Source organism: Cervus canadensis, chromosome 28 (assembly GCF_019320065.1).
Source record: "Cervus canadensis isolate Bull #8, Minnesota chromosome 28, ASM1932006v1, whole genome shotgun sequence".
NCBI lineage: Eukaryota > Metazoa > Chordata > Mammalia > Artiodactyla > Cervidae > Cervus > Cervus canadensis.
The window spans coordinates 29084938-29108268 of record NC_057413.1 but is presented as its reverse complement, the minus strand read 5'-3'; the positions used below and the strand labels follow the sequence as shown (position 1 = coordinate 29108268).

The 23331-nt window shown below is 37.4% G+C and overlaps 1 protein-coding gene across 1 annotated transcript; it reads right to left on the bottom strand.

Moving 5' to 3' along the window:
* Window positions 1–9652: 9652 nt before the first annotated feature.
* Window positions 9653–14356, bottom strand: DEFB113 (defensin beta 113). The gene is made up of 3 exons (XM_043449497.1): window positions 14299–14356; window positions 13050–13204; window positions 9653–9808 (listed from the first exon to the last, which is right to left on the bottom strand). The coding sequence occupies exons 1-3, from the start codon at window positions 14354–14356 to the stop codon at window positions 9653–9655; spliced, it is 369 nt and encodes a 122-aa protein (XP_043305432.1).
* Window positions 14357–23331: the final 8975 nt, after the last annotated feature.

Sequence of the window (23331 nt, the reverse complement as noted above, 5' to 3'; positions counted from 1 at the left end):
GTCCATTTTATAATTGTGCTTTGTGTTTCTTTTTGTCTAATTGTAGATATTCTTTATATGTTCTCGACTATTATGGTTGGGAGGTGGCTGGTTTGCAAGGCTACTGTAGAGCTGGGATGAGTTGGAAGGTAATAGGCCAGTTAAAATGCCACAAAGGTATTTAGAGATTTAGCACTTTTTCTTGAATATATGCTCTTTGGAGTTTTTCAAGTCTGTGGTTAATTTTCAGAGCTCTTGAAAAAGTTTATGTTGACCATTTTATGCCAGTGTTTTGTTACTTTTATCAAGGGCCAAATTTTTACAGTTATTTATTTAATCATTTCCCATTTTATTGTTTTCCCATTAGAACAACAGAATGGGAAAAACTAGAGATCTCTTCAAGAAAATTAGAGATACCAAGGGAACATTTCATGCAAAGATGGGCACAATAAAGGACAGAAATGGTATGGACCTAACAGAAGCAGAAGATATTAAGAAGAGGTGGCAAGAATACACAGAAGAACTATACAAGCAAGTTCTTCATGACCTAGAAATGGTGTGATCACTCACCTAGAGCCAGACATCCTGGAATGCGAAGTCAAATGGGCTTTAGGAAGCATCACTACAAAGTTAGTGGAAGTGATGGTATTCCAGTTGAGCTATTTCGAATCTTAAAAGGTGATGCTGTGAAAGTGCTGCACTCAATATGCCAGCAAATCTGGAAAACTCAGCAGTGGTCGCAGGACTAGAAAATGTCAGTTTTCATTTTAATCCCAAAGAAGGGCAATGCCCAAGGATGTTCAAACTACTGCAAGATTGCACTCATCTCACACACTGGCAAAGTAATTCTCAAAGTTCTCCAAGCCAGGCTTCAACAGTATGTGAATCGTGAACTTCCAGATGTTCAAGCTGGATTTAGAAAAGGCAGAGGAACCAGAGATCAAATTGCCAACATCTGCTGGGTCATCAAAAAAGCAAGAGAGTTCCAGAGAAGCATCTACTTCTGCTTTATTGATGCCAAAGCCTTTGACTGTGTGGATCACAACAAACAGTGGAAAATTCTTCAAGTGATGGAAATACCAGACCACCTGACCTGTCTCCTGAGAAATCTGTATGCAGGTCAAGAAGCAACAGGTAGAACTGGACATGGAACAACAGGCTGGACCCAAATTGGGAAAGGAGTGTGTCAAGGCTGTATATTGTCACACTGTTTATTTAACTTATGTGCAAAGTCCATCATAAGAAATGCCAGGCTGGATGAAGCACAAGCCAGAATCCAGATTGCTGGGAGAAATACCAATAACCTCAGATACACAAATGATACCACCCTTATGGCAGAAAGTGAAGAGGAACTAAAGAACCTCTTGAAAGTGAGAGAGGAGCGTCAAAGAGCTGGCTTAAAACTCAACATTCAACAACTAAGATCATGGCATCTGGTCCAATCACTTCATGGCAAATAGATGGAGAAACAATGGAAACAGTGACCAATTTTATTTATTTATTTTTTTTGGGGGGGGGCTCAAAAATCACTGCAGATAGTGACTGCAGAAATGAAATTAAAAGATGCTTGCTCCTTAAAAGAAAAGTTATGACCAACCTAGACAACATATTAAAAAGCAGAGGCATTACTTTTCCAACAAAGGTCTGTCTAGTCAAAGCTATGATTTTTCCAGTAGTCATGCATGGATGTGAGAGTTGGACCATAAAGAAAGTTGAGCACAGAAGAATTGATGCTTTTGAACTGTGGTGTTGGAGAAGACTTTTTAAAAAAAATTTAATTTATTATTTTATTGAAGGATAATTGCTTTACAAAAGTTTGTTGTTTTCTGTCAAACCTCAACATGAATTGCCCATAGTCATACATATATCCTCTCCCTCTTGAATCTCCTTTCCATCTCCCTCCCCACCCCGCCCCTCTAGGTTGATATAGGGCCCCTGTTTCCTGAGACATACAGCAAATTCCCATTGGCTATCTATTTTACATATGATAATGTAAGTTTCCATGTTACTCTTTCCATACGTCTCACCCTCTCCTCCCCTACCCCCATGCCCATAATTCTATTCTCTATATCTGTTTCTTCACTGTTGCCCTGTAAATAAATTCTTCAGTACCATTTTTCTAGATTCCATATATGTGCATTAGAATATGATATTTAACTTTCTCTTTCTGACTCACTTAACTCTGTATAATAGGTTCTAGGTTCATCCACCCCATCATAACTGACTCAAATGTGTTCCTTTTTATGGCTGAGTAATATTCCATTGTGTATATGTACCACAACTTCTTTATCCATTCATCTGTCGATGGGCATCTAGGTTGCTTCAATGTTCTAGCTATTGCAAATAGTGCTGCAATGAACAATGAGATACATGTGTCTTTTTCAACCCTGGTTTCCTCAGGGTATATGCCTAAGAGTGGGATTGATGGGTTGTATGATGGTTTTATCCCTAGTTTTTTATGGAATCTCCATACCGTCTTCCATAGTAGCTGTATCAATTTACATTCCTACCAACAATGCAAGAGTGTTCCCTTTTCTCCACACCCTCTCCAGCATTTATCATCTGTAGACTTTTTGATGATGGTTATTCTGACTGGTGTGAAGTGATATCTCACTGTAGTTTTGATTTGCATTTCTCTAATAATGAGCGATGTTGAGCATCTTTTCATGTGTTTGTTAGCCATCTGTATGTTTTCTTTGGAGAAATGTCTGTTTAGGTCTTTCTCCCACTTTTGATTGGGTTGTTTGTTTTCCTGATATTGAGTTGTATGAGCTGCTTGTATATTTTGGAAATTAATCCTTTGTCCGTTGTTTCATTTGCTATTATTTTCTCCCATTCTGAGGGTTGTCTTTTCACCTTGCTTATAGTTTCCTTTGCTGTGCAAAAGCTTCTAAGTTTAATCAGGTCCCACTTGTTTACTTTTGCTTTTATTTCCATTACTCTAGGCGGTGGGTCATAGAAGATCTTGCTTTGATTTATGTCATTTACTGTTCTGCCTATGTTTTCCTCTAAGAGTTTTATAGTTTCTGGTCTTACATTTAGGTCTTTAATCCATTTTAAGTTTATCTTTGTGTATGGTGTTAGGAAGTGTTCTAATTTAATTTCTTTTACATGTAGCTGTTCAGTTTCCCTGGCACCATTTATTGAAGAGGCTGTCTTTAACCCCATTGTGTATTCTTGCCTCCTTTGTCAAAAATAAGGTACCCGTAGGTGCATGGGTTTATTTCTGGGCTTTCTATCTTGTTCCATTGGCCCATATTTCTGTTTTTGTGCCAGTACCATACAGTCTTGATGACTGTAGTTTTGTAGTATAATCTGAAGTCAGGAAGGTTGATTCCCCCAGTTCCATTCTTCTTTCTCAAGACTGTTTTGGCTATTTAAAGTCTTTTGTGTTTCCATACGAATTGTGAAATTTTTTGTTCTAGTTCTGTGAAAAATGCCATTGGTAATTTGAAAGGGATTGCACTGAATCCGTAGATTGTGTTTAGTAGCATAGTCATTTTCCCAATATTGGTTCTTCCTACCCAGGAACATGGAATATCTCTCCATCTGTTTATGTCATCTTTGATTTCTTTCATCAGTGCCTTATGATTTTCTGTGTACAGTTCTTTTGTTTATTCCTAGATATTTAAGTTTATTCCTAGATATTTAATTCTTTTTGTTGCAATGGTGAATGGGATTGATTCCCTAATTTCTCTTTCTGATTTTTCATTGTTAATATATAGAAATGCAAGTAATTTCTGTGTATTGATTTTGTATCCTGCCACTTTGCTAAATTCACTGATTAGCTCTAGTAATTATCTGATACTGTATCTAGGTACAGTATCATGTCATCTGCAGACAGTGAGAGCTTTACTTATTCTTTTCCAATCTGCATTCCTTTTATTTCTTTTTCTTCTCTGATTGTTGTAGCTAGGGCTTCCAGAACTTTGTTGAATAAAAGTGGTGAAAGTGGACACCTTTGTCTTGTTCCTGATCTTAGGGAGAATGCTTTCAGTTTCTCACCATTGAGAATAATGTTTGATGTAGGTTTATCATACATGGCCTTTACTATGTTGTGGTAGGCTCCTCTATGTCCACTTTTTGAAGAGTTTTAATCATAAATGCCTGTTGAATTTTGTCAAAGACTCTTTCTGCATCTATTGAGATTATCATATGGTTTTTATCTTTCAGTTTGTTACTATGGGGTATCACATTTATTGATTTGCATATATTGAAGAATCCTTGCATTCCTGGAATAAGCCCAACTTGATCATGGTATATGAACTTTTTGATGTGTTGCTGAATTCTGTTTGCTAAAATTTTGTTGAGGATTTTTACATCTATGTTCATCAGTGGTATTGGCCTGTAGTTTTCTTTTTTTGTGTTGTCTTTGTCTGGTTTTGGTATCAGGGTGATGGCCTTGTAGAATGAGTTTGGAAGCATTCCTTCCTCTGAAATTTTTTGAAAAAGTTTTAGAGGGATAGGCATTAGCTCTTCTCTAAATATTTGATAAAGTTATCCTGTGAAGCCATCTGGTCCTGGGCTTTTGTTTTTTGGGAAATTTTTGATCACAGCTTCAATTTCAGTGCTTGTAATTGGGTTGTTCATAATTTCTATTTCTTCCTGGTTCAGTATTGGAAGATTGAACTTTTCTAAGAATCTGTCCATTTCTTCAGGTTATCCATTTTATTGCCATATCATTGTTCATAATAGTCTCTTACAATCCTTTGAATTCCTGGGTTGTCTGTGGTAACCTCTCCTTTTTTATTTCTAATTTTGTTGATTTGATCCTTTCTTTTTTTTTTTTTCTGAAGAATCTGGCTAAAGGTTTGTCAATTTTGTTTATCTTCTCAAAGAACCAGCTTTTAGTTTTATTAATCTTCACTATTGTTTCTTTCTTTATTTTTCATTTATTTCTACTTGGATCATTATGATTTCTTTTCTTCTACTAATTTTTTGTTGTTGTTGTTATTGTTCTTCTTCTTTTTCCTGTTGTTGTAGGTGTAAAGTTAGGTTGTCTATTCAATGTTTTTCTTGTTTCTTGAGGTAGGATTGTACTGCTATACACCTCCCTCTTAGGACTGCTTTTACTGAATCCTATAGGTTTTGAGTTGTAATGTTTTCATTGTCTTTTTTTTCTAGACATATTTTGATTTCCCTTTTGATTTCCTCAGTAACCTGTTGGTTACTTAGAAATGTGGTGTTTAATCTCCATGTGTTTGTGTTTCTTACAGTTTTTTTTTTTTTTTCCTTGTAATTGATATCTATTCTCACAGCCTTGTGGTCGGAGAAGATGCTTGATATGATTTCAGTTTTCTTAAATTTACTGAGGTTTGATTTGTGACCCAAGATGTGGTCTATCCTGGAGAATGTTCCATGTGCACTTGAGAAGAAGGCATATTCTTCTGCATTTGAATGGAATGTCCTGATGATATCAATGAGATTCATCTCATCTAATGTATCATTTAAAATGTGTTTCCTTATTAACTTCCTGTTTGATGATTTTTCCGTTGGTGTGAGTTGGGTGCTAAAATCTCCTATTTTATTGTGTTACTGTCAATTTCTCCTTTTATGTCTCTTAGTGTTTGTCTTATGTATTGAGGTGCCTTTATGTTGGGTGCATAGATATTTACAATTGTTATGCCTTCCTCTTGGGCTGATTCCTTGATCAGTACGTAGTGTCCTTCCTTATCTTTTGTAATCTTTTTTATTTTAAGATTTATTTTGTGTGATATGAGGATTGCTACTCCAGCTTTCTTTTGCTTCCTACATGCATGAAATATATTTTTCCACCCCCTCACTTTCAGTCTGTATGAGTCTTGAGGTCTAAACTGGGTTTCTTGTAGGCAGCATATATATAGATCTTGTTTTTGTATCCATTCAGCCAGTCTGTGTCTTTTGGTTGGAGCATTTAATTTACATTTAAAGTAATTATTGATATACATGTTCCTACTGCCATTTTCTTCATTGTTTGGGGTTGATTTGTAGATCATTTTGCTTCTCTTGTATTTCTTGACTGTATAAGTCGATTTAACATTTGTGGTAAATCTGGTTTGGTGGTACTGAATTCTCTTAACTTTTGCTTGTCTGAGAATCTTTGGATTTCTCCATCAATTTTCAATGAGATCCTTACTGGGTACAGTAATATTGGTTGTAGATTTTTCCCTTTCTGTATGTTAGATATATCCTGCCATTCCCTTCTGGCCTGCAGTTTCTGCTGAAAGATCAGCTGTTAAGTGTATGGGGTTTCCCTTGTATGTTACTTGTTGCTTTTCCCTTGCTGCTTTTAATATTCTTTCTTTGTGTTTAGTCTTTGTTAGTTTGATTAGTATGTGTCTTGGTGTGTTTCTCCCTGGGTTTATCCTGTATGGGACTCTTTGTGCCTCTTGGACTTGATTAAGTATTTTCTTTTCCATGTTGGGGAAATTTTCAACTATAATCTCTTCAAAAATTTTCTCATACCCTTTCTTCTTCTGGGACACCTATCATTTGAATGTTGGTGTGTCTGAAATTATCCCAGAGGTCTCTGAGACTATCCTTAGTTCTTGTCATTCTTTTTACTTTATTCTGCTCTTCAGAAGTTATTTCCACCCTTTTATCTTCCAGCTCACTAATTTGTTCTTCTGATTCAGATATTCTGCTGTTGATTCCTTCTAGAGTATTTTTAATTTCAGTAATTGTGTTGTTTGTCTCTGCATGTTTACTCTTTAATTCTTCTAGGTCTTTGTTAATTGATTCTTGTATTTTTTCCATTATGCCTTTAAGATTTTTTTTAATCATCTTTGCTATCATTACTCTGAGTTCTTTTTCAGTAGTTTGCCCATTTCCTCTTCTTTTATTTGGACTCCTGTATTTCTCATTTGTTCCTTCATTTGTGTAGTATTTCTCTGCCTTTTCATTATTTTTTTTTTTAAACTTACTGTGTTTGAGGTCTCCTTTTCCCAGGCTTCAAGGTTGAATTCTTTCTTTTTTTTGGTTTCTGCCCTCTAAGTTTTGTCCAGTGGTTTATGTAAGCTTCTTATAGGGTGAGATTTGTACTGAGTTTTTGTTTGTTCATTTGTTGGTTTTTCCTCTGATGGGCGAGGCTGAGTGAGGAGGTAATCCTGTCTGTTGATGATTGGGTTTGTATTTTTGTTTTGTTTGTTGTTTAGACCTGCACACAGGGTGCTATTTGTAGTTGGGTAATCCTGGTCTAGTATTACAGTGGTTTCCTTTGTGTGAGTTCTCACTATTTGATACCTCCTAGGGTTGGTTCTCTGGTAGTCTAGGGTCTTGGAGTCAGTGCTCCTGCTCTAAAGGCTCAGGGCATGATCTCTGGTCAGGAGTGAAGATTCCACAGATTGTTTGTTATGGCATTAAGTGAGATTAAAACAAATATCCAAAAATGTGAAACCAAAGATGAACCCCAGACAAATGGCAGTTACAAAATCAGGCAAATAATAACTAAAATAATGGAATATACACATACACATATACATCCATGAGCAAAATGAAAACATTACAATGAAAATAAAGTACAGTAGATTGATCCAGCAAACAAAGGAAATAAAAAATTATATTTGCCAGCTAAGAACAAAACTAACTAAAAGCACAAAATGGAAAACAAAGCTAAAGCAAGGTGCCAACTGGGGAATAAAGTAATGAAAACAAAACTAACAAATATGTTGAGAGGAAAGGAAAGAAAGAAAAGAAAGAAAGAATAGATATGCAAAATTAAATAGGAGTAGAAGAAGAAGATTTATATATATTAAAGCTATAACTGCAAGGGGAAAAGAACGGTAGGAAAAGCAAACAAAGGGATACATGTAGGAAAAAAATTATAGGTTTAAAAAAATTAAAATTAAGAAAAGAGAGAAAAAAAAAAACAAAACATACCACTCCTCAGAACCGCAAAAGCCCAATATAGAGGCAGAGGTTTATAACAACAATAAAAAATGTGAGTGAGAAAAAAAGAAAGAGAAAAAATCTCAAAACTTAGTTAGATTTCATAGTGCCAATAAAATTGACAACTACAACAGAGGGGGGAAGAAAAAGAAAAAAAAAAGAAAAAAAATCCAAAAGAATAACAGAACAAGTCAAAACATAAGAATGATAAATGTTTTCCTTTTTTTTTTTCTTATGAGTGATTTAAAAAAAAATTTTTTTTAATAAATGTTTTTCTTGAGTCACTGCTGCCAGAGTCCTTTCCCTCGCTGGGAGTCGCAGTCCACTTCACCTTCATAGAATGCCCTCTAACACTGTGCTGATCTCTGGACCTGCTTCAAGAGCAGCTCAGATTCCGATCTGCTCCTACTCCTCTGTGTTCTTGCCTCCGATGTCAATAGCTATCAGACCTAGTATGTTTTCTTTTGTGGGAGCTCTCTTTTATATATAACTTTTATATATATATATAACCTTTTATATGTAACTCAGACACAGAGTCTGCCTGGTTGATCATGTGGAGTTAATCTGCAGCTTGTACAGCTGGTGGGAGGGTTTTGGGTTTTCTTCCTTAGTCACACACCCCTGGGTTTCAATTGCGGTTTTATTTCCACCTCTGGATATGGGTTGTCCACCGGGGTTTGCTCCTGAGGCTGCCCTGGAGGACTTGGGTTTGCCCCTGTGAGGGCCAGGTGTGGAGGTGGTGGAGCTGCTTAAGTCACCAGGGTGCTGGCAGCACCAGGTACTCAGGGGAGTTGGCAGCTAAGGCAGCAGGAAATATAGTGCTCTAGAAGGGTATGGCAACCAGTATTGGCCAATACACTCTAGGACTCTTGCCTGGAGAACCCCCTTCCCTGACAGAGAAGCCTGGAAGCCCACAGTCCACAGGGTCGCAAAGAGTCAGACACTGCCGAAGCGACCCTCTGTTCACAGGTATCACAAGACTTTTTTTGTTTGTTGCAGCTCTCTCCCAGTGAGAGTTGACCGTGAAGGTAGTGCAGCTGCTTGGCTTGCAGGGACCCTGGAAGCGCCAAGTGTGCAGGGACACGGCCTGCCTCCTCAGAAGGAGTTATGAGCCTATCAGAGTCTTTTTTCAAGCCTCTTGTAGCTGGTGACCAGAAGTCTTTCTCCATAACTCCGTCCATCAGGCACTTAGTGGGCTCCCTTGCCTGGGGTCCTACTCTGTAGATCAGCGCGTCAGGCACTTAAAGGAGCACCCTGGCTGGGGTCCTACTTTGTACTTCAGCGCATCAGGCATTTGGTGGGCCAGTCTCTCTACTGTTCAGCGGCCAATGCTGGTGTGTGGAGGGAGAAAGGCTATGGTGAGGGCTCCACTACCTAGCGTGACTCAGCAGTATCGCCTTGCTTACATGGCTGCCCGGCTTTCCTCCACAAGCATTTCCCACCACAATCTCCTTCCTCACATCCCCTCGATCCAACTCTCCGCAGTCAACAGCAGCGCTCACCCTTGGATTGCTCCACAATCCCTAAACTCCAGCTCCCAGCCACTGTGCCATCTAGGGTATGTATGGTTGCGGCAAGGACTGTCTGATTCTCATTCCATTTAGGCTGCCACAGACCAGCTGTTTCACTCTCAACCTTAAATGTTTCTCTTCTGACTCAGACAATTGCCCTGATGTGGGGATCGGACTCTTGCTTCAGTTCCGCCACCCACTGAGGGCAGGTCCAGTCCTACTAACACTCCTGTTTTCCCTGCTAATTCCTTCATCCTACTGAGTTTTGTGTGAGTCTATATTGTCTTTTCTGCTGGTCAGGTACTCTGATACGCTCTCAGCTGATGTTCTCCATGCCCTTCTGTGTCTGAAGGTGTATTCCTGATGTATCCGTGGAGAGAGGTGTATTCACGTCCACCTACTCTTCCACCATCTTGTTTCTTCTTGGAAAGGACTCTTGAGACTCCCTTGGACTGCAAGAAGATCAAACCAGTCAATCCTAAAGGAAATAAATCCTGAATATTCATTGGAAGGACTGATGCTATAGCTGAAGCCCCAATACTCTGGCCACTTGATGGGAAGAGCCGACTCATTGTAAAGGATCCTGATGCTGGGAAAGATTGAAGGCAGGAGAAGGGGATGACAGAGGATGAGATGGTTGGATGACATCACTGACTTGATGGACATGAGTTTGAGCAAGCTCCGGGAATTGGTGATGGACAGAGAGGCTTCATGTGCTGCAGTCCCGGGGTCACAAAGAGTCAGACACGACTGAATGAATGAACTGAACTCAGCTTCATCATTTCAGAATTCCTGGCTGTGATTCCTTATGTATTGTTTCTTTTCCTTTTTTTTTTTTTTACACTTTTTTTTTTTTTGGAAGTTATACACTGGTTAATATTGGTGTACAACAAATTACTCTGAAACTTGATGGCTTAAAACAGAAACCATTTTACTATGTTCATCAATTCTGTGGATCAAAAATTAACACAGGGTATAATAGGAATCCCCAATAATCTTGCCTGGAGAATTCCATGGACAGAGGAGCCTGGTGGGCTATCATCCATGGGGCCACAGAGTTGGACAGGACTGATTGACTAACACACACACACACACACACACAGTAGAAATGGATTGCCTCTTTTCTTCTTTGTCTGGGATATTATTATTTGGGAAGGCATGAAGCCTGGGAGTGAGTTCTCACTAGCTGTTGCTGCTGTTGCTAAGTTGCTTCAGATGTGTCCAATTCTGTGCGACCCCATGGACGGCAGCCTACCAGGCTCCTCTGTCCATGGGACTTTCCAGGCAAGAGTACTGGAGTGGGTTGCCATTGCCTTCTCCTTCTCACTGGGTAGCTTTGTCTTACTCCCGCTTGTAGTTTCTAACTTTTTCTTAACGTACCTAAATGTTATTGCTTGAAAGTTCAGACTTTTTTTCTTCTTAATTTCCCCTTAAGTGATTCCTTAAAGTGATTTTCTCATTGCTTTCAATATATATTTGAAATATCTCAAATCTATATTTGAAGAACATTTTTTCTTTCCTGAGTTTCATACATGTTTACAGTAGGAAAATCTAAACTCAAAATGTCAAAGTTTCCTTTAAATCTATAACTCTTACCGTATTTCCTAATGAATGTGTTTCATCAATTTTTTCAAGTAAGAAAGCTGAGATCAGTAACCTCAGTTATGCAGATGAAACCACCCTAATGGCAGAAAGAGCAGAAGAACTAAAGAGCCTCTCAATGAAGGTGAAAAAGGAGAGTGAAAAAGTTGGCTTAAAACTCAACATCTGAAAAACTAAAATCATGGCATCTGGTCCCATCACTTCATGGCAAATAGATGGGGAGAAAATGGAAACAGTGGCAGATTTTATTTTCTTGGGCTCCAAAATCACTGTGGACCATGACTGCAGCCATGAAATTAAAAGATGCTTGCTCTATGAAGAAAAGCTATGACAAACCTAGACAGCATATTAAAAACCTAAGACACCACTTTGCTGACAAAGGTCCAAATAGCTAAAGCTATGGTTTTTCCAGCTATGGTTTTTCTCACATCCATATAAGGATGTGTGAGTTAGACCACAAAGAAGACTGAGGACCGAAGAATTGATGCTTTCGAACTGTGCTAGAGAAGACTCCTGAGAATCCCTTGGACAGCAAGGAGATCAAACCAGTCAATCCTAAATGAAATCAACCTGAATATTCCTTGGAAGGACTGATGCTGAATTTCCAATACTTTGGCCACCTGGTACGAAGAGCTGATTCATTGGAAAAGACCTTGGATACTGGGAAAGGTAGAAGGCAGGAGGAGAAGGGGACAACAGAGGATCAGATGGTTGGATGACACCGCTAGTTCAATGGACATGAGTTTGAGCAAACTTAGGGAGATAGTGAAGGACAGGGAAGCCTGGAGTGCTGCAGACCATGCAATCACAAAGAGTTGGACACAACTGAGTGACTGAACAATAGCAAAAAGAAAGTTGAGACTTACCATTTCTTCTTAAATCTCAAATTGACTAAACTTTTTTCATTTGCTCTGACCTTTTTTCCCCTTTGTTTTCCAGATGTGTGCTCTAGCTACATGTAAAAAATATACTCAGTGGAGACTTGAGATTCTGAATACCAAGCATTTACTGATGGAAAGATTTATAATTCATAAGACAGTTTTTGTTAACAGCTTTACATTGTGATAAAATTAATGTGGAATGTGGAAAACTGGAAACACAATGGATTTATTGAAGACAAAGATGAGGACAGAAATATTAAATACAGAATTATAAGGTGAAGGAATTAAATAAACTCTTATGGACCAGGAGAGAAGACTCACGTATTGGCTCCCTATGTTACTGATTATGAGAAATAGTTGGCACAGGATGGCAGAATTAGAAATGATTTTTATTTTCATCTTTAAAATTTCTGTAATTTTCCAAATGTTGTTACTATAAGAAGAAAAAGTATACTTTCTAAAATTTTTAACTTGCTCTTATTCTCATCACATTTTACTCCTTGTGAGTTTTGTTCGTTGCTCTTTCTCACAATTATATTATCATATGATTTTATTACATGACTAAAATGTATAAAACTTTGTGTCCAAGGCCCAAGTGCATTTTTGCTGAAACTGTGGAAAGGTAGCATAAACCATGATTGATAGCTGATACTTAAAAGATCTTGTGAAAAATAACTAGGCTATTGCACAGGCCAGAGGTAAAGAGAAGTATTAAGTGTGGAAGGTGTTTGCCATGTGGGTGGAGAAGAACTTCTTCAGGTTTAATGGACAGGGTGCCACTCTTCTTTTTTTTTTGCCACTCTTCTTTATTTCTCTTGAACTAACCTGACACTGAACTCACTAGCTGTCATTATATAGTTGTATATTCCAGAAAGCTAGAAATTGTGTGAAAATAGATTTATAGATGGTAGAAAGTTCATTTTTATTAATAATATTGTTCTAATATAGTGCTATATAGTGGAATTATAATTTACACTGCAGTATTAGGCAGTGTAGTAAAATTATGATTTACATCCGTACCATTATGTACTGTGATGTAATTATAACTTGCATTGGTAGTATGTAGTGTAGTAGAAGTATAATTTACATCTGTAGTATTATGTAATGTACTAGAATTATAACTTGCATTGGTAGTGTTATGCGGTATAGTAGAAGCGTAAGTTACAGTTTTATAAGATTTACTGATAGGAACGGGTTGGACTGGTGGTACGTATTCCCGTGCAACACAGCAGGGCTCCAAACTGCAGTCAGTGTATTTGTACTCCCATTGGCCGCAGGAAGTCTTGCAAGCACCACGAACAAGATAACACTGTCTTTTTCTTTCTTCAACTTCTTTTATTTTTTCTCTTGTTTTCCTCTGTAAAACTAGGAAAAAGTGTCTTTGATCATGAATCAAGGTTTAACTGCCTTGTGTAGGTAGATGAATAAATGGGTAGATAGATAATAATAAAGTTGTTTATAGAGTTAAATCATTTTGTTTCTGAAATCATGTCCAGGCAACTATATTAAAGAATTTGGATTTTATTGCCTATAGGATTGAGGGCAGGAGGAGAAGAGGGCAAAAGAGAATGAGATGTTTGGATGGTATCATAGAATGAATGGATGTGAGTTTGAGCAAACTCCAGGAGATAGTGAAGGACAGGGAAGGCTGATATTCTTCAGTCCATGGGGTCGCAAAGAGTTGGACATGACTTAGTGACTGAACAACAAACAACATAAGTATTTATTTACCCAACGATATTTCCTTTGCCATTAGCTTTTTTGTTATTGTAAATAAAATATTTATAAATAATCTGTGCACATTTTCTCAAGAGTAAAGACAAAATGATGTGGATAAAATAGTCTACATATTTTGTGTTCTAAATAGTCATCCACTCCAATGCCTCTTTCCCTTACCACAAGTTACTGGACCAGTAGTAGAAAGCTTGGGCTTCCCAGGTGGCTCTGTGGTAAAGAGTCCACCTGCAATGCAGAAGTAGTGGATTCTATGACTGGGTTGGGAAGATTCCCTGGAGAAGGAAATGGCAACCCACTTCAGTATTCTTGCCTGGGAAATCCCATGGACAGAGGAACTTAATGGGCTACAGTCCATGGGGTTACAAAAGAGTAAACAACAACAATAGAAATAGAAAGCTTAATTTGACCACAACTATAATATCAGTTCCTTAGACTGAATATAAAAAGACAGGGTATTATGAAGCATATAAGGAGTCATAGTCTCATCAAAAACAGCAATAAACAGATTTGATTGTACCATGTTGGTAACTGGTTCCCTTTTATATTCTCAACTCTCAGCTCCACTCATTTCTTCTTCCACACAAAATAATTAGTGAATCACATTGTGAATTCATATAGGGTCTCCTAACTATAATTTGGTTTATTTTCCAGAGTAAAGCACTTATTTAAAAACAAAACAAAACAGTTGTCCTTCCCTCTTTTCCCATGTTAAGGAAAATTACCTGCTGGACCACAGGAAACGGTCAAGATAAAGGTCAGGAAAATACAAAGTATCTTCATTGCTGACATTGTTCCTTGAGTGAAGTTGAAGCAGAGCTCAAATGACAGAGGCGTGCTATTCTTTGATAAAAGAAAGATGAACTCTTGTTTTTATAGCTTTCTCAGAGTGATTACTATGCTGATTAATTCTGCCATTCAAGATTGAGCAGATATGCATTAAGTATTGTGAAACAGCAAAAGGAAAATAGAGGACTTCTCTTATGACCTCAAAGAACCAAATGTGAACTCATTTTCAGCTATATAAGCCAATAATGAGGTTAAAACCTTCCTCATTCTTTAATTGAAGGCACATATTCAGCATCACCAACATTTTCAGCCACATGGTTTTTTGAGTACTTACATGCTAGGCAGTGTTCTAAGCACTTTATAGGGATTAATGAGTTGAATCCTCATGATGATTTCCATGACATAGAAACTTCTCATTTTGTACCTGAGGAAAATGTGGCACAGAGGGATTGTGTAATTCCCTCAAATCATACATGTGATGATTGGTAGAGTAGAAATGGACTCTTAAGTAGTGTGGTGACAGGGTCCACATCACCAAATCCTGACCTTCTTCACTCTCATAACTGAGTAATGAGTGTTCACCATGTAAAATCATATGGCCTGAGATAGATACTATTTCTGGAATTTTTCTACAAACAGAAAATATTTCTAGAACACAGTTCTAGTACTGTTACATTAAAAATTATCATAGTTATACTATAAGAATAGTCAGTGTAATTATTTATATACCATATAATAGGAATAGCTCACCCATAGGGGAAAGTAGTGCATTAAAAATGGAAAGAAACACAGAGAACTAATCTTGAGGTCTGGCTCTTCTGTTTACTAACTGTAAATATTCACTAGATGAGCCTCAAGATTTTCTCTTTGAAGACTGGATTGGTAGGACCAATTATACTTAAAGGTTTAAGTGAAGGATTAAATAGGTAACATATGTGAAAAATATTATCTAAATATATTTAAGCATAAACCATTTGGCTAGGTGTGAAAATAAAAAAAAATTATTCTTATAACTGAATGATTTATGGTCTAACTTCCTGGGTCATTGAGGAAAAACAAGTTATTAGAGTATTGTATAATCCGAGTTTTAAAAACAGTAATCTAGTATCATTACTTCTGTGCTCCATTCTTTATCTCAAAGTTGCTTATATACTTATAATCAAGCCAAGGAAAATCATTTTCTTAGTACCTCTCTAAAACATAAAAAACAACCCTTTAAACAGCTGGAGACTTAATAAGACCTATTGTAGAACAAATTAGCAAGTATGAAAAATACAAAAGATGATTGTAAAGCGAGGTGTTGTTATAATGGTATGGGTAAGAAGATGATCTAGGACCAAATAAACCATTTTGCTTCAGTGTAGCTGTATCCATTTCACCCATACAAAATAAGCTGATCCTATCTAGTTGGATCCTATCAGGCTGATGCTGGGAAAGATTGAAGGCATAAGGAGAAGGCGATGATGGAGGATGAGACGGTTGGATGGCATCAATGACTCAATGGACATGAGTTTGAGTAAGCTCTGGGAGTTGGTGATGGACAGGGAAGCCTGGCATGTTGCAGTCCATGGGGTTGCAGAGTCAGACACAACTGATTGACTGAACTGAACTGATCAAACTGGAACATCAGTTGAACTCATAAATTGCATGACTTTTTCTCTCTTTGCTTAAATATGACATTAGAACCAGTGACATCTGAATCACCCAGAACAAACATAAGGATATGAGTGATTCTCATCTCAATTCTCCTAAGGAACTGACATAAGTAGAACCGAACTGGATGCATAGGAGACAAGTTAATTTATTGATTTATTGCTTAAAATGGATGCCATAGTGTTTCATAAGGGAGCAATTCAGATTCTAGATTTCTATTAATAAAATATTTTTTTAGAGGCAAAGGCAAAGAAAATGAAAGGTGGAAAATGGAAAAGAATGAGATCACAAGTAGTGATTAAGAAAGAGAGAGAGAGACGGCAGGGAGGAACTTTTTAAAATAGTGGAGAACTGACATGAAGTATATGAACCAAATGATGTGTCAGGCTTCATACTTCCATTTACTTGAGTCAGGATTTTGGATTTTAAGAAAACATTTTAACTTTCCTCCTAAGCAGTTAGATGATATAATAAGTATATCATTCAGAACTACAGGTAAGGACTCTTGGAGTTATAAGTTCTGGTTCAGAGAAGGTGGCAAGACTTTAGTGATGTTGGACTGAGATATGTCTACCTAGAGAGCTTTTCCAGAAAGACATAGATGTTGGGAATGCTGGAAAAGTAAAATGCTAAGAAAGAGTATCAAAAGAAAATACCAAGTGTAATGCTATTCTCTTACAAGCCTCCAGTTAAAATCTTGACACTTTCTACTACTTTTCTGCATAAAGTCTTCGTTGGTCTGGGACTGGGTTTTAAGTTTCACATTTTAGAAATAAGAAACCTAAAATAACATCATGATCTACTTTTACTACAAAATTATGATGCCATTTTCATTCCTCTTCACTATTCGAAACAATGCACTATTTCAACAGTCCCCTTCAAACTTTGTACATTTAAATTTACCAATGTAAAGCTTTAAAATTAAAGATGAAGGATTCATTATGGGATTAATTTTATACACCAGTACAGGTTAATGGACACTTTTAAGAAGTTTCAAGTTGGAAAGAATCATAAAACTTTTTCTAGATGAAGACATTGAGTATTAAATTGTTAAAAAACCAAAGAATGCATATATATATATATCAGTGGCTGAATCTTCTGCTATGATTTCTACTTCTTTCCACTACAAAAATATCTTATGCAAGCTCTGATCATTACTGATTGTTTCTATCTTTAGAATCCACAAGTCCAAGAGGCTCAGCTGCTCTGAAATTTGTAATCTTATTGCACTTTAAAAACACCCATTAAATACAGACTACCTGCAAGGCATTATTCTGTGTTTCCTAAAGGAAATCAACCCTGAATATTCATTGGAAGGACTGATGCTGAAGCTGAAGCTCAAATGCTTTGGCCACCTGATGTGAAGAGCCAACTCACTGGAAAAGACTCTGATGCTGGGAAAGATTGAAGGCGGGAGGAGAAGGGGATGACAGAGGATGAGATGCTTGTATGGCATCACCAGTTCAATGGACATGAGCTTGGGCAAGCTCCAGGATATGGTGAAGGACAAGGAAGCCTGGCATGCTGCAGTCCATGGGGTTGCAAAGAGTCAGACATGACTGAGCCACTGAACAACATTACTCTGTGTAACTTGCATAGACTAGTATTAAGACTTATGAAAGTCCTCTGAAGTAGGTATAATACTTAGCTCCATTTTTTGTACAAGGATACAAACACAGAGATTGAAGTAACTCTCCCAAAGTCAACCAGCTAGCTGGTTAGTAGTGAAACTGGAATTAAACATCCCTGGAAGAGGAAACTGCAACCCATTTTTATTGACTGAAAAACCCTATGGACAGAGGAGCCTAGTGGGCTATAGTCCAAAGGGTCGCAAAGAGTTGGACAAGGCTGAGCAACTGAGCATGTATGCATTGTGAATCGATAATCTTAACCATTATTATTACTGAATATCCAAATCACCTAAAATGGTTGTTTAGAATTCAAAGGAAACTACATAATAATGAAAACTTGTGGTTACCAAGGTAAAAGAAATGTTACAATTCATTTGTTCTCACCCTTTATTTTTACAGCTGAAGACTCCTTCTGGAAGGAGAAACTTTGAAAAAAATAAAAACACTCCCTGGGAATTCTACTTTTAGGAGAATCTGCTACTGCTAAGTCATTTCAGTCGTGTCCAACTCTGTGCGACCCCATAGATGGCAGCCCACCAGGCTCCCCCGTCCCTGGGATTCTCCAGGCAAGAACACTGGAGTGGGTTGCCATTTCCTTCCCCAATGCATGAAAGTGAAAAATGAAAGTGAAGTCACTCAGTTGTGTCCGACTCTTAGCGACCCCATGGACTGCAGCCTACCAGGCTCCTCCATCCACGGGATTTTCTAGGCAAGAGTACTGGAGTGGGGTGCCACTGCCTTCTCCGTTTAGGAGAATCTAGACACTGGTAAATAGTGTAAACTGGTCTTTCCTTTCATCCCAACAAATACCTTTTCTAATTCAACCTGAATCTTCCTTGCTGTTCAAAAGAGTAGAGGAAACTATTGTATATTGTTAATGTGATGAGTCAAAAATAGTATGTCACGCAGAACTCTGGTGCAACTAGTTGTTTTTATTTTATAGTAAGCCATAATTGGGTGCTAAAGACAATGATACAAACTTTGAAAAGTAAACCAACCTTAAAGATAGCTATTAGAAGTATAGTCTGGTGAGAAAATGTTGTTCAATGTCCATTGGCTTCTGTGTTTTGTCTTGATTTTGGTGACAAATCTTATAGTCTAACGAATGTATTCCCAGGTGGCACTAGAAGTAAGGAACGTGCCTGCCAATTCAGGAGACTCCAGTCATGGTTTCGATCCCTGGGTCAGGAAGATCCCCTGGAGAAGAGCATGGCAATCCTCTCCAGTATTCTTGCCTGGAGAATCCCATGGACAGAGGAGCCTGGCGGGCTATAGTCCATAGGGTCACACAGAGTCAGACAACTGAAGCGGTGAATGTATATTTTTTGCTATCTTATTACTTATGAATCATTTAAAAAAATTACACATGAAAGAATTGATGTTGAGAATTTGCTTGCAGTTACACCACACTTTCTTGTAGTGTGAAAGTCTCTGCCTAATCAATACTACTACTACTACTAGGAGGAGTAGTAAATCTTAGTACAATGGGAATATTTATCTTAATGATTCAGTTAACAATGACCTCTTTCAGTGTTTGGGCAGATGTCTACCCTCACACTTTCAGAAGTATCCTTGAGTTCAGGGCAACAGTTTTGTGTTATAAACAAAAGGTGAGTGGTAAGAAAGAGGATGGAAATGTAAGGGGAAAGGGCATTTAAATTTATAGATTAAGGAACAGTGTGTACTCAGTCACTCAGTAGTGTCTGACTCTTTTGTGAACCCATGGACTGTAGCCCACCAGGCTCCTCTGTCCATGGGATTTTTTAGGCAACAATACTGGAGCTCTGGGTTGCCATTTCCTCCTCCAGGGGATCTTCCTGACCCAACAATTGAACTTGCACCTGCTGTGTCTCCTACATTGCCCGTGGATTCTTTACCCACTGAGCCATCAAGGGAAATATAAAAGAAAGCCACAGCTAAGTAGGCAAAGTCCATTACTATTTTACCTTTTTATACAGTGAAATAGAAATATTAATCTGTAACTACCTCCAGTGATCATAGTTTAGTAGTTGCTTAGGCAGTACTTAATGAAAATGTATGTCCTTACTGATGCTTCCTCCTAATATCTTTGTTCGTAATACCGTCACTTAAGTTAGTGGTTTGAAGAAAGAAAGAATTCTATAACTATCCAAATACATTGATTACTTTTGGTATTAAGGTATCTGTGAGTTATCTTAAGCTAAGGAAATTAATGTGGTAATCAAAACATTACATTTTAATTTTGAAAACAGAGTATTGATTATGTTACATGTTTTTACTTGCTTCCCCTACTTATGTCTAAGTGAATTTTAATTTATGGATTTTAAAGTCACAATAGTTATTAATCATTCATACATATTCTGAATGTGATCCATTTCTGTGTGTCATTTCAAATTTTACTCAGATGAAGTTTATTTTCTCACTGAACATGTTTCTTCACCCCGCACCCAACAGCAATCTTCCCTTTTCTTCAGAAAGATTTTGACTGTGTGTGTGTATGGGTGTGATACGTGATATTTCAGCCTCATTATCAAGCATTCTTTCAAGCTGGAATCCTCTCACTCTTTTACCCAGAATCAATTTATTTTTTAAAAAAATTTGATCTCTGCTACTCACATGTCATCTTATCAGAAAATATTTTAAAGGCTTTTTTTGTGACTACTCTAATAATTATAGTAAGCCTTGCTTCACTGAAATGCATTTTTAGTGTTCTTTATTTGTCTTTATCTGAAATTAGCCGGATTCATTGTCAGCTTTTGTTTTTTTAAGTTATTTATTTTTATGGTTTGGTATAATTATTACCACTGTCATTCTTAACTGCCACATCTCATTCAAATATAAATTCCATGAGTGAAGGATTTTGACAATTTTAAAGTGGTGCATAGGGGAGAATACATATTTAACACAGACCTATTGAATGAGGATTGAAACAAAGCTATAACAGCAAATACAGTATTTATTATCTACCCAGAAAATTTTAGAAAATGGCACTTCTGAGAAAGTGAATGTCAGAATTCTAATCTTAAGGCATCAGAGACCAATTCATAAAGGGTTATTACCCACTTTTCTCCCTTTCTTTGGTTATGGAAAATGATTGAGGGGAATGAATGCTTTGTCTTCTTAAGTTTAAATAAGTGACATGTTAAGTGTTAGTTGCTCGCACAGACTCTTTATGATCCCATGGACTATAGCCCACTAGGCTCCTCTGTCCATGGAATTCTCCAGGCAAGAATACTGGAGTGGATAGCCATGCCCTTTGCCAGGGGGTCTTCTCGACTCAGGGATCTAACCTGGGTCTCCTGCATTGCAGGCAGACTCTTTACTATCTGAGTCACCAGGGACGCCTAATTATGACTTACCACACTAAATATGGCTTGAGTAAGGGACAATGGTGAAAGAAATGTCCTGAAGAGTATATAGATTGTATACATATTCTTTACAACTCCACTATTTTTATTTCATTAACTAATTCATTTTTTAGAACCTTTAATCTTAATATACTTATTTTATGTTTTAGGTCAGGCTGTGCATGGCATGTGGAATCTAGTTTCCTGACCAGGGATCGAACCCATGCTCCTTGCATTTGGGATGAATGATCTTAACCACTAGACAGCCAGGGAAGTACCTCTATTTTTATTTTTTATAATTGAGCCAAAGACTTGGTTCTTACTAGATGCCCAGTAACAGTATTTATTGAATATGTGCTACATATTTGTTACCGAGCACTTTATACTATCTCAGTTAAATACAACAGCAAGCTTGTGGGGTAGATACTGCTGTCACCACCGTGCCATGTTTTACTGTTATCATTTCACATGAAGGTAAATGAAGATTAGAGGCATTCATTTAATAACTTGTTCGAAGTCATTGTACTAGTAACTGCCATTGTTGACATTAGACACCAAAGCAGAATGATTCTCGAGCCCATGTTCTTATTCACTACACTAGAATCAATGAATTTGTGAATGAACAAATTTCTGAAAGGCAATAATGAGCTCCTCTAATTTCTCTCTGTACATAACATAGCACTAAAGCTATTTAAGCTTTAGTAAATGGTAGATGACTGAATCTAAAATTAAAGGTGAATTCATGCTCAGAAACAACAGATGGATTACGTGAACTTCAGTGGTTCTCTGAACTTCATAATGTTTAGAATCAAATGGGATGACTTAAAGAACACACTGTCTTTGGAACCACCAGTGAACTGTCTCATTCTGTGGTTTACGGGTATGGTTCAGAATATTGCACTTTTAAAGACATACCCCTAAATTTTTCTGATGCTCATCCATGTCTGATGCCACTGATTTAGTCACACTCTCCATTTTTGTCAGGCACAAACTTGTCTACACCATTTCTTCCATTTGGACAATGTCTTATCACTTCTCTTGCTCTGGTTAAGTGATGCCTGAAATGCAGAACAAAGCACATTTTTCTCCCCACCAAGCCCAGGAGAACTGGGTGGGTATATCCAAGCTGTCTGTTAGGCCAGTGCATAGGATGTGTGGACAGACTGAATGAGTTTGAATGTCCCTTTACTACTTCCTGGCTGTGTGAGCCTTGGGCAAAGAACGTTTCCATTTTTGGTCTCACCTTTCCAATAGGTTTCAACAAAAATTCCAATAAATATGCTCCTTTTATTAAAGAAAGATGTGCTAAAAAAAAAGGAAAACATTATAAATTTCAAAGTCCTGTGGCTGGTGAGATTTCTTAAAGCAAGAAACAATGATACTATATATCTGAAGCTCACCAGAGTTTGGGATAAGGGACACACATATCTGTATTTATAGTTTACCTGTTTGGTTCATAGTTTAGTTCTAAATCTTAGAAAATCATTGAATCTTTGGTTTATTAACAGGATGATAGCTAAAGAACTTCACTAAGTCATCCATGGCCTAACAGTCTTCAAGGGTGTTAAGTTTGTTAATGATTGCTAAGTAGTCTACTGGGTAATGGTTTTGAGTTTTTTTTTTATCTTTGAATCTCCAGTTTTAACTTAGAAAACTTTATTACTCTTGTTTTTGAACTAACTCTCCAGGGACTTTCATGGCAGTCCAATGGTTAAGACTCCACACTTCTAATGCAGGGGGGCACAGGTCTGAACCTTGGTCCAGGAACTAAGATCCCACATGTTGTGGAGCCTGGCCAACAAACAAACAAACCAAAAAAACTAACTTTCCAGCTTTCATAACTATCTGTGGAAACGTAATAAAAACTATGTGGGTGAAAGTCCTTGAACAATGTGTCTCTGAGCCACAGACATTCTACCTTCAAACTTGCAGCCTACAGGTCTCTCTTGTTCCCTGTAGGCCCTGGTGTGGCTTCTGTGTTCTGCTTGACAGCTAATATGTTCACCTTTGAAGTGGCTAGTCCAGAAATTAGTGCTTGTCTTGATTAAATGGAATCACAAGACATATTGACATCCATGTAAACAGTATAATTTAAGTATTTCAGACAAAGTAGCCTAAATAATTTCAAGCACACAAGGGTATGTGACATTAATAATCTCTTGTTAAACTAAATGATATTTTTTCTTTCCTAGCTCCTATAGTAGCAAAAGTGGTCAAAATGAGACGATAAGCACAATTAGAGAGTTCCCTTGCTGAATTAATATGTTCCTCCATCTGAAATACAAAGAAAGTGTGCAAAGAATAAACAGGTTAGAGACTGCAGATTATTTTTATTGGTGTAAATAATGGTACTGAAGAT

Bases quoted from the DNA above. Each gene is read 5' to 3' on its own strand.
- DEFB113 (XM_043449497.1), bottom strand. From the start codon at position 14,356: ATGAAGATACTTTGTATTTTCCTGACCTTTATCTTGACCGTTTCCTGT. The intron at 13,205-14,298 runs GTAATTTTCCTT...ACTTTTTCCTAG, and splicing joins CGTTTCCTGTGGTCCAGCAG to TTTTACAGAGGAAAACAAGA. The intron at 9,809-13,049 runs GTACCACCAGTC...ATCTTCTTGCAG, and splicing joins GCTGTGTTGCACGGGAATAC to TCCAAGGGAGTCTCAAGAGT.